Source organism: Poecilia mexicana, unplaced genomic scaffold (assembly GCF_051168715.1).
Source record: "Poecilia mexicana isolate PSO_F unplaced genomic scaffold, ASM5116871v1 scaffold_21, whole genome shotgun sequence".
Lineage (NCBI taxonomy): Eukaryota > Metazoa > Chordata > Actinopteri > Cyprinodontiformes > Poeciliidae > Poecilia > Poecilia mexicana.
In genome coordinates, this window is record NW_028263390.1 from 5593695 (window position 1) to 5605355 (window position 11661).

The window sequence follows — 11661 nt, forward strand, 5'->3', positions numbered from 1 at the left end:
AGGCACTAGTTTGTAGCTGCGGAAGGATACCGTAAAATCTAAGAAGCGCGCTTGACACATGAGATTTTGCTGCGCCTGTATGTAAGGAATTCTCTGATTGGCCAGTGCAGACCTGCAAGATTATATTCTATGTGCCGGACGCATCGATTGGCTACACGGGACCTGCATTGCACCAGGCAATGGTACTTGATGGAAACGTAATAAATAAAAATACTGGATTATTTTTGTTTTTCGTAAAAAGCTGAACATATTCACTGCTTAATTCCGTCCGCTTAGCGATATCCATTATTGTTAATAGTACTAGAATGTTTTTATAACGGAGTCGGATAGAAATGCGACAGGTCTTCACAGGGGAAATGTTTGATAGGTTCGGTGAAAGAAGTGCGCACATTCACTTTGGACTGGCGAGGCGGTGTGAAACGAGCCATAAACCACGGCAGGACTGGTGGTAGCTTAACGGTACACAAAAACGAGCCTTTTTAAAATTAATATGTAGTCTCGTGGAAATTGTAATTATTCCAGTTTCCTCAATAATGGGCTGTAACCTGGATTGGTAGAGTGACGATGCAGAAAAGGGCAAAGTAACGTCTCCCCCTCACAATTTGTGACTAAAGCACCATCTAGTGGACAAATTAATGGAAGCTTTACCGCGTCTCCATTAAAATGGGGACGGGTTTTAGTCGTTAATGGACCGTGAGGAGCATTCGTAAATAAGCAACAAGGAGCTAAAAAGATTTCTGCTGCTGCATCCCAGAGATAATGTATCTTCAGTATGTCTTTATTACCGTACAAGATTTTTTTTTTGTTCAATTAACTGTGAACTTTTTACACACTTCAACGTATTTTATTTTATGTGACAGAGCAATACAAAGCAGTGCTGCTGATTGCAAAGTTGAAGCAACATGCCACTTTTAATCTTTGAAACAAACAAAAAAAATTTGCTCAGCCTCAGCCAGACGAGGTGAAGAATGTCTGTAAACATTAATTTTTACATCTCTAACACAAAAAATATGTCAATCTTAATGTTTGCCGTGTCACTTACACCATGATTCAATTCCTCACAAGGAATCCACTTCTGAAGGACTTTATTTAGGGCTATCTGAGGAAAGAGGGGTTAATACAAAAACATATCACAGTTTTCAGTTTTTTAAAAATGCCACTTGCTAGCTTGCTATCAGGGTTGCTAACTCAGGTTAAGACTTTTTTTCCTGTTAATATGCTGAAAACTAATCAGAACATTTTGCTGAAATTATTCCGTTTTGCTTCGTTTATTTCCCGCCGTACAGATTTGGAATCATGGACCCTGTTAGTAACCTTCACATATTCGATATGACCACATCGTCGTTTTTCTTCTCCCTCCCCAAAACCCGGCCAAACGACGTCTAGAAAGGCCTGAATCCGATCTTGGCTCCCTTGATGAGACTTTTTTTTAAGTCTGGTGTGGAGAATTTGTGAGGCAAATAATCAACATTTTGTTTATTCTAATTGTTTACTCAAATAAAAGGCATTTAGGAACTAATCTGGGACGGACTCGCGGTGATTTATAAACGTCCCAAAATTTGCCTTGATCCAACAGGACAAGCGCCTCGTTGGAATCAAAACGCATCTTCATAAAGCTGTTTGCAGCTGATGGGGTGCAACATGCTACCCCTAACGGGTTTGTATTTGATTTTTGATTTTGTCCTGCATTTGAAATGCCTGATCGTTTTCGATGAGGGTCCTGCACTGCAGCAGCAACGGCTCAAGGCCGGCCCTGCATCTTGGCCCGATGCTTGCTGCATGGGGCCACTTTCTGCTGAGCACCGAGTTCCACATGGTTCCACATCAGGGGGGATTAAATCAACGCTGCCACTGTCCGCATGTCAAGACTGCAGCAACAGCAGCTTGGCTGGATTTACTGAAGTTATGCATCCGCCTACTTGCTTATAATTGCGCGCATAAATGGAAACATGCACCAAATCTTTGCGTTTTTTTTTCTTCTTTGAAGCAAACCTTTGTAAACATTTGAGTGTTAGTGCTTTGACATAATGCAGCTCTTGTAGGTGACCACTAGATGAAATGGTGGATTCGAGTTTTGCATGCCATCGTTCAGTTTATGGCTGTAATATGAAATATTCCAGAAATGACACAGTAGCTACGTTTCCATTGACCATAAAACTCAGCAAATTGGAATTACGAAATGAAATACACCTATTGGAAACACACCCATTTAAAAAAAAACCCACGTTTATCAAAAAAATTCTGCGCTAGCATGAGGCAGTTTTTTGCAAAACTATGACAGAAAACACTCCCCATGTCAGTAGATGACAAAAATGTTATTTTTGTTTTATGACGGGCATTCATTTATTTGTTGGTGACTGCTTCAGAGTTTTTTTGTTTTTTATAATGGGACATTATATAGTAGCAATATAGTCAAGTGGCTAATTTCTATCTCTAGTCCCATTGGTGGGTTGATGTTTATAGCAGTGTTTTGAATCACCATACAATTGCAGCAATTTAATATTTCAAAAGTAAATTTGCCAATTGGAAACAGGCCAATTTAAAAAAAAAAGTGGGATAAGGTGTTTTTTGTGGCCATGTTGAAATTGGTTTATTTTGCAAAACTGCAGTGAAAACAATTTTTTGGCATTACATGAATCACAGGATCAACAACCAGATCTTGCCACTGGCACAAACCATGACAGGAAGTGGTACTAGGATGATGGCGGCGTATGATTTTAACGACTTATTGCCTGAACGAACTTATTCACGCGTAAAATTGTGTTTTTTCCAAAAGTAGCGAAATATCTACAAAGTTTCACGCAAAATTGCAACAGAAACGCAAACGGACAAAGTCCAATAAAACACATCACATTCGTTGCATCTGTGGTTATAACGTGACAAAATGTAAAACAGTTCAAAGGAAGTGACTACATTTACTACTTTCTAAAAAACCGAATGTATGAAAATGATGCAAACCTCCATATGCAGGAAGTAAACGTCAGCAGATGGTTAAAGTGCTCCTGCGACCGAAGCTGTTAAAAAGTGATGACTAACACCCCACGCCTGGTTCTATTTATCACTTTTATTAACTGTTTTAACACATAACGGTAACAGGGCAGAGGGGATGGAGCAAGACATGACGTGCACAAGACGTATCAAAGCTTTTCGCTGACGAGTCGAGTCAGCTGCTGCCACTCTTCCACTCGCTAATAAATGACAAAAGGGTTGGGTGGGGGAGCGGTGGAGGGTATAAAGAAACAAAAACAAGAAATAAAGATGGGAGCGTTAAAGGTAAAGGCCCTCCGGTGTGCCCTCCTGCTTCTTGTACAGGACGTTCTCCTTGGACTTTTTGAAGTCTTCGTTGGTGACTTTCATGCGGCGCTCTCGCAGCGCCATGAGGCCTGCCTCTGTGCAGATGGCCTGGAGGAGAAAAGAGGATACAGGAGAGGAGAAGTGTCAGACTTGTCTTGTGCTTTTTTTTTTTTTAAGGTAGCAAAGATGTGAAACAGAATGTAGAAACATAGCCAGACGTGTGTGTGTGGGGGAGGGCTGGGGAGTACTATATTTTCCAATGAACTACCACAACAGGAACAATGGTTAGCTTAGTGTGTTCAGCAGGCTCAACTGTGCAAACACCTGCTGAAATGTTGAAACAAATCACTACTGACCTGTTCAGTAAAGCACACATAAATTCATAAAAGTTTCTGGGGTTTTTTGTTATAATTCCATCATATGCCACAAGATGGCAGCAAAGCTACAGCAGCGACCTGAGCTAAAGCTGGTAGATACTATTGAATGGAAAGTTCATTTCACCTAATTAACTGCTGACATTAATTATTTACAAAGCCAGCCTTAGAATTTTCCGTTTGAGCAACTTTGTCTTTTTTCTCCTCCCTCCGTTTGGATGAGGTTGGGATAACTAATCAATAAGTGACTGCAGCCGTAAGGAGAAACCCATCAGGAAGAGCAGAAAATACAGAACCAAACACATTCTGACTGAAAAGTCCCTGCAGATTACCAGATTGAAAGTAAACAACTTTCAATCTGGTAAATAAAATGGAAAGAGAGGTTTTCTACACTGGACCTTTTCAATTTTGTGTGGCGGTCAATGTAGATGCTGAATTGTAATTAGAAGAAGTGCAGCTATGGCGCAGTACATGCTGACAGTTCAGTCTAGTTTATAAGTAAGCAATAAATCAGTTAATTGCACGATAAATTAGAATAAACTGCATTATTTCAATTCGGACAACAATTATTTAAGGATGCTTCCGTTTCATATTGCTGAAATTTTGAAAAACATTTGATTCACTTCAAATGTACTTTACTGATCCTGAAGGGAAATTAAATTACTCAGTACTAAGTAATTAGCTTGCACTGTTTTGTTTTTTTGTTTTTGTTTGGCAAAAGTCCTGCCTGCCACTTTTGCCTGTTTTCCCTGTCTAATCTAAATGATTAAAAACTTTCGAGATGCAATTTCAGTTACAGAGACTTCGCGATCCATTTTAATTATTGCCGTTTTTCTTTATTTATTTGAGGTACTTAAAATGTTTTCCAGTTCCAGTGTTAAATGTTCTTTAGAAATTAAAGTGTTTTTTGATCTTTGACAGGGTGCACTCACATTAATATGGCATTATTATTATTATATTAGATGAAAATGGTCTCAAAATGACAATATTTTCATTTATCGCAAAAGTTTCTGGGACAATTTATCATCCAGCAAAATAGGTTATCGTGACAGGAAATCAGAAGTGTCTGGTTCCTGTTTCTTGAGGACGTCTCACCTTAATGTCTGCTCCTGATAGGTCGTCTTTAGCCAAAATGAGGTCGTCCAGGGTGACGTCGTCTGCCACCGTCATCCTGCTGGTGTGGATCTGGAAGATTCTTCTTTTGGTCTTCTCATCCGGCAGAGGAAACTCGATCTTTCTGTCGATTCGCCCTGTGTGTGGGAGAAACGGAAAACATAAACGGATTAATAACATCTTTACACACACTGTGCATTTACTAACGTCAAGACTTTTGGGAATATCTGCAAAATAAACAAGATTGGAGGGGTTGTTATTTAAGAAAGCTCTGCAGGATTTTGCTCTCGGTGACTAGAATGCGTAAAAAGAAAAAAAAAAAAAGAAAAAAACTCCCAGTCTTAAGACAGCTTTTGATAATGTCAAGTGAATGTAATTCCTGCCGCACGTGACAATCTTTGTTTAAAGGAGCGCTGCCGTAAGGGAACGGGCATTATAAATTCACATCCCAAAGCAGAGAAAAAAACCAGAAGAAAAAAGACTTGACATTTCAATTTCCCCCTCCCTGCCATGACTCAGCAGAATGGAGCCATTTCCTGAGTGCCAGACAGATTTACAGTACTGCAGATACGAGAGCCAGAGCCGAGCGGCCTTCGAGCCAATCAGACGGCGTGCTGACCGGGTCTGATGAGGGCCGGGTCCAGCGTTTCTATCCGGTTGGTGGCCATGATCACTTTCACGTCGCCTCGTGAGTCGAAGCCGTCCAGCTGGTTGAGCAGCTCCAGCATGGTCCTCTGGATCTCCCTTTCGCCACCCGAATTGGAGTCGTACCTTGAAAAAGGCAGAAAGCAGGTTTTACAAATATCCATACATCAGTGGAGCTGAACCATGGCTGGTTCGGTTTGAAGCTGAGGCCTGAACTATTTGGTATAAAACTCATAAAATCATGAATATTCAGACACTTCCAGCTCTGCCTCCTGCTTGCTGTTTCTTCCACTCTTAAAAAATATTTCTAGATTTCAGATGTGAAAATTAATATATAAATCTATATATACCTAGAATTTCAAGGTACAAGTGCAAACTTAGTTAAAATTATTCCTCAGTATCAAAAACAATAGAAGAACTTTAGCATATAATGTCAGAAATGCTGCAAGGCAAGTCTTTATATTATAAATGATGCCCGAAACGGAGATTTTGACCTGGATACTTAAATGTTTTTAGCAAATGTTGAATTTGGCATAAACATATATTCAACAAGATAATAAAAAGAACAACCCTTTCGCTCTGCATCACCTCGTCTTGTTGAGAATTAGACACAAACACAGATTATTTAGAGACGGTACATTGTGACACCAATCTGGCACCTCGACATGAGAGCAGGTGATTCATTACCGCTCTCAGTCTGAGCCAGCGCTCAGCAGACCTCCGCGTACCTCTTAGTGCCGATGGCATCGATCTCGTCGATGAAGACGATGGACGGCGCGTGCTCCTCGGCCACCCGGAACAGCTCCCGCACGAGCTTGGGTCCGTCTCCGAGGTACTTCTGGATCAGCTCCGAGCCGACCACACGCAGGAAGGTGGCCGACGTCTGATTGGCCACAGCCTTGGCGAGGAGCGTCTTACCTGGGAGGACAGAGGTTTAAAACAAATTCTGACTCCAATAGTGTGATGTACGCTCCTCTGATCTGGGACAAACTTCCAGAAAACTGCAAAACAGTCGAAACACTGAGTTCCTTATTAATCAAAGGCTGTTTAGAGTTGCCTTTGATTAATAATTACTGGAACACTAATCAATATATTTGATGAAAGCATTTGACAAAATGTAATATTTATTGCTTGTTTAAGCGGTTACCATGTTATGTTTTTATGGTATAAAGTGTCTTGTTGATGAAATGTGCTGCACAAATCAACTTGACTAAATTAATCAGCGTCATGGCGACCAAAGCACACAGCATAACGCATCACACGCTGTGAACATCTCACCTAGAACGGTTCGGAGAAAGGAAAGAGCATTTCAAATCTGTACGGCTGGGCATTTATCATATCATTTATTGTGATAAATTTATTATTATGTTAAAAATTTTGATTCATAGTTTTCCCAATAAATTAAAATAACATTGTTTTAAAAAAAACTCCCAAAACTGTCAGCTTTGTCAGAATTTCTGTTTTTACAACTTATCTCAGTGTTTGTTCAATAAGACTGTCAATCAATATCAATAGATTTGAAAGTATGATTGAACGCAGTTATTGTATTGATATAAATCACTTGTTTATCTGACTGATGTGGTACATTTGTGTATGTGAGGCTGTGACCTTAAATATAAAGTAATAAATGTTTTTTAGCGTTACTTTTATCGTCATCACAACTATATCACATAATATTGTGATAAAACTTTAAGTCCAGATCGACCGATTACCTCAGAGTTAATAGAAGTTATCTTAAATCACAAAATCCTCATTTAGACTTTGTTTTACAGAGTTTTACTGAAAATCTGGGTTGATATTAAGATACAAGGTATCAACTCAACTTCTTTAAATTATTTTGTGTTGGTTGGTTGGACCAAAAACAACAAAGAGTGTTAAAATGAACAGACCTGTGCCGGGAGGTCCATACAGGATGACACCTTTAGGAGGCTTGATGCCCATCTCCTCGTAGTATTCAGGGTGTGTGAGCGGCAGCTCTACAGACTCCTAACAGCAAACAATCAAAGTCAAGACAGTTTTATTCATACAGTATATTTCATACAAGAGAGAGAGATTTAAAAAGTTTTGCCTTTTGTAATGTCAGGCTAAGCTAAATGCTACAAACTGAATTCAATTTTGTTCCTTTTCTGCCAAAACACAGTAGGAGTCCAGCTTAAAAAGACACAATGAAAAAATAACTTCATGTATTTAAGATGTTCGTTTGACTGTGTGCCACGCTGAACCTTAATCTCCTGGATCTGATTGTCCAGTCCTCCTATATCAGCGTAGGTTTCTTGGGGAGCTTTTTCCACTTTCATCACCGTCACCAAGGGGTCGGTGTCGTCCATCAGCACCCCGATCACAGCATGAACCTGCAGGCACACACAACCAGAGTCTATTATACCGTGGAACAAACATAGATACACACCAGCTGAGGCTTTGCCCACACCTCACCTTGTGGTTGAGCAGAACAGAGCAGCCTGGCTCCAGCAGATCCTTATCCACGAAGGACAGGATGCTGACGTAGTGCTCCGACCCCACCGACGTGGAAACGATGGCGTGGTTGTCGTCTATGATTTCTTCCAGGGTGCCCACCGACATGGGGGTTCCTCGCAGGTCATCCACCTTTGACCTTTCCTCCTGTTAAAGCAGGAAGGGAACAAACACTCACACACATGTGATCACCAGAGAGACGAGACAAGAGGCGAGTGTCAGAACGAAGGCTGACCTCCTGTTTCTCTTCTAGAGGCTTCATCTGCTCCTGGTTCCTGATGAACTCCTCCTCCATCAGCAGGTAGTCTTTGATCCGTTCCTGCTTCAGCAGCTTCAAGCGGCACTGAGTGTGAGGTGTGACTAGAATGCAGACAGACCGCTTTGTGTGAAATAAACTGGGCTGAAATGATTCATCCGATTAATCGTGATGAATCGATTGTCAAAACAATTTTGACAATCGATTCATCACAATTAATCTCCAGTTAACGAGTAATTTATTAATTAAGCAATTTATTAATTAACTGTACTCAAAAAAAGACTAATTGATGAAAGGACAACACATTTAAAGCAGTAATTAAGTCAAAACTTTAATCATGATGAATCAATTGCTAGCGATTAATTGTTAACTGGAGTAGAAAGACAAAAAGAAATAGTCAATTGCTGACAGAACAACATGATCCGATCAGCAATTGAGCCAAAACTGTACAAAATAAAGACATTTTACATTTAAGGTAAAAAAAATAAAAAATAATTTTAAAAAACCCTCTTCTCGGTCTGTAAATGTGTTCTACCTAGACCTCCGCAAATGGCTTATTTTTAGCATTACCTGGTTCAAATTGTTTAAAAAAATAAATCCTATTAAGCATGTTCTTCTATCCAATTATTAATCTGTTAATACAAAAAGGAATCAACAGATCATCCCTGCACCTTGCTGATGTTAAATGAAGTGGGAAGGGCTGAACTTTTTGACGTTAGAAGCCTTTCTTAGCTGTTTTTTTGCTACAAATGATCAAGCACTCAGTAAAATGCAACAAATGCTGTTGTTGCATTTTATGCAATAAAATTGTTATTTTCTTATTTTAAGAAGGAATTGAATTATTTGTTTATTTGTATTTTTATGCATTTATGATATTTGCAGAACATACCAATTTTTCTATCCAATTAACTGATTAATCGGCAGAATAATCGATAGAATAGATCACTGAGATATTGACTTTAACAGTTTACTCCTACTCTATATGGATGGACAGCTTGGATTTTAGTTTGGGCTCCTTCCATTGAAATGCTGCATACAGGCAGGTTTTTGTACATAATGCCAAAAACGGACATGTTGCCAGATAACAGTGCGTTTTCACTTCTTTACCAAGTGGAAGTTTGCTAGCGGCATCGGGACCCTTTGTCTTCTTCTTTTTCTTCCCCACTCTGGTTGGAATTGGAGGTTCATACTTCTTCTTCTTATCCTTCGAACAGAAATTAATGATAGCAAAATTTTAAAAAAGAACCTCGTTAAATACTTGGCAAGAGAATATAGTACTGAAGTACTTAAGCGATCACGCTTCACACAAAAAAACTATTCAACTAAAAACTATTAAACAAAAAAAATCATTTTTTACGCTGTGTGTTTTCCTACTGAATGGAGCTGGAATCATTTTTACTGTGATCGATTAATCAACCAAGGACAGTAAAAAGTTCACTCTATAATCTTCGATTATTGTTCTTGTGCTGAAGCATGTTCAGAACCAGGACTTGGCATCTCAACACGCTGTCAATTTGTATTGCAATTCTGAAGCTTATTTCGAAGCACAACTGTGATGTTAAACTGGCGATTAATTGAAGCAACCTCACAATGTGCGCGATTTTCAGCTGTTATAGCAGTTTTGATATATTCAGATGCATCAAATAGTATTATCTCTCACAACTGTAGCAAAAAGTCACCTTGTCATCCTTCTTGCCTCCTCCCGGACCGTGGCCTCCACTCTGACTTTGACCCTACGAAAATAAACAAGATTCAGTAGAGCAGTAATTAAGTCCAGAATGAATCGTCATGAATGTGTTATTTTTCTAAAACCATTGTTTTCTTTGAGAAAGCTAGCTCGTTGCTATCTGCAACCTGCCAAGTCACTTAGCTTTTTACAGTAAATACAGACTATAAAAATTATAAAACAATTTTAAAAATCCGCAAAAACAGAAAAATTAATAAAAACAGAACAACGGACTAAAGTGTAGTTCAAAGTGAATAACTTAGTACATGGAAAAGAGAAACACAAATCCCGGTAGCTAAAAAGAAGCTAATGTTGCTAGCTTTAGGCTAAATGATCGTCAGCTGCCTTTAAAATAGCTCGCCATTTCACTAATAAAATACGCAGCCATAAATAGCGACTACGCGGTGTAAACTGTGACGCTAAAAGTGAAGCCATAGTCACAAAACTAGGGTTTAGACCACAAATGATATATTAATTATCCGTGGCAAAAATTGCTTGCTCACTTACCATGGTTGCTTGTCGACTGAATGTGACGTCACGTCATACGGCAACAACGCAGGGCACAAAAAACATAAGGCGCCCATCCTGTCAGCCCACGTGTGTATTGAGACATTCGTAGGTGGAGAATCTGCCAGCCCGGCTAGCTCAGTCGGTAGAGCATGAGACTCTTAATCTCAGGGTCGTGGGTTCGAGCCCCACGTTGGGCGTCTGCACCTTTTTATTTATGTGTGATTGATAAAATAATAATAATAAAATAACTCTTTCAAAACCCAGTGATACAAGTTTGTCTAAAAAGATTTTATATTATTTCTTGACCCAGAAAGCTAGAGTATCATATAAAATCATGTAAAATCATATTTTAAACAGAAATGTCAGCATTATACAAAGTATGTTTAATTCTATGCACTAGTTAAAATGTGGAAAAGATTAAAGGGGCATGAAGTCTTTTACGATTCACTGTAATGCATTTTCTGTAGAGATTTGCCAAAAATGAATAAAACTTCAAGGTATTGACAAGTGTGTTCCTATTGGAGTGTGTGTGTGTGTGTGTGTTTCAGCCCTCCTATCAGTAACTCTCCTGGTGCTGCCATGTCTCAGAATGGAGCCTGAACAAAAGAGTCTTTGTATGCCAGTCCGAGCCTCTGCTGTCCCACATGCATACATGCATTAGTGCATGGCATGCTCTTTGCACACAAACAGGAGCTAGCAGCACACAGGCACTGGTTCAAAGCTATTATTATCTGTGTAGGCACTGCTTCTCTGACTCCCTGTTAAGAATATTTTTGAGCTATTCCATGTGAAAGAGTTTGTCTCCATAGTGAAAAGCAGATCTTTCAGAATTCAAATTATTTCGGGGCGTTTGTGCCCTGGTGTCAACACTGAAAGATGTATCAAATTTTCTGTACTTGCAGGAAGAGAAAAGTTTGAGAAAAAGTTTGAAGTTGAATAAAAGCAACAGGGATTCACATTTGACAGCTTGCGACTGCGGCCTACAAAGACAGGTGCTTAGCATTGTGCTTGAAATCTTTGTCGTCTTGTCTTATACCTCCGTTGATTCCACAGACAAGTGCGTAACGGTTTTCACTCAAAACATCATGTCGTGTTGGAAATTGCTGCTCCTGAGAAAGAACAGATTTCGAGTCGAGAGATTCAGCTGCAGCATAGAAGGCTTAAGGACAGGGGAGTCCAAAGATGAGTAACGATTTTGTGCCAATTGAAGAACAGAGCAAATTTGATGCAGTGCAAGAGTATGGTTGAAATTTTAGATTGTTTAAAAATGG

At 39.4% G+C, this 11661-nt stretch overlaps 1 protein-coding gene and 1 non-coding gene across 2 annotated transcripts; one reads left to right on the plus strand and one right to left on the minus strand.

The window, feature by feature from the left end:
- Positions 1-3044: 3044 nt before the first annotated feature.
- Positions 3045-10439, minus strand: psmc1b (proteasome 26S subunit, ATPase 1b). The gene is made up of 11 exons (XM_014969270.2): positions 10388-10439; positions 9834-9887; positions 9262-9358; positions 8134-8258; positions 7860-8045; positions 7649-7777; positions 7316-7412; positions 6155-6344; positions 5401-5552; positions 4764-4918; positions 3045-3402 (listed from the first exon to the last, which is right to left on the minus strand). Exons 1-11 carry the CDS (start codon positions 10388-10390, stop codon positions 3268-3270), a joined length of 1323 nt encoding a protein of 440 aa, XP_014824756.1. The 5' UTR covers positions 10391-10439; the 3' UTR covers positions 3045-3267.
- A 75-nt stretch (positions 10440-10514) lies between these two features.
- Positions 10515-10587, plus strand: trnak-cuu (transfer RNA lysine (anticodon CUU)). Its single transcript has one exon. It is a non-coding gene; the product is annotated as a tRNA-Lys (tRNA).
- Positions 10588-11661: the final 1074 nt, after the last annotated feature.

What these genes read in the sequence shown, in the direction of transcription:
- psmc1b (XM_014969270.2), bottom strand. An exon ending in ATCAGATCCAGGAGATTAAG is followed by an intron (nt 7,413 to 7,648) that starts GTTCAGCGTGGC and finishes GTTTGCTGTTAG; the next exon opens with GAGTCTGTAGAGCTGCCGCT. An exon ending in CCCGGCCCTCATCAGACCCG is followed by an intron (nt 4,919 to 5,400) that starts GTCAGCACGCCG and finishes TCCCACACACAG; the next exon opens with GGCGAATCGACAGAAAGATC.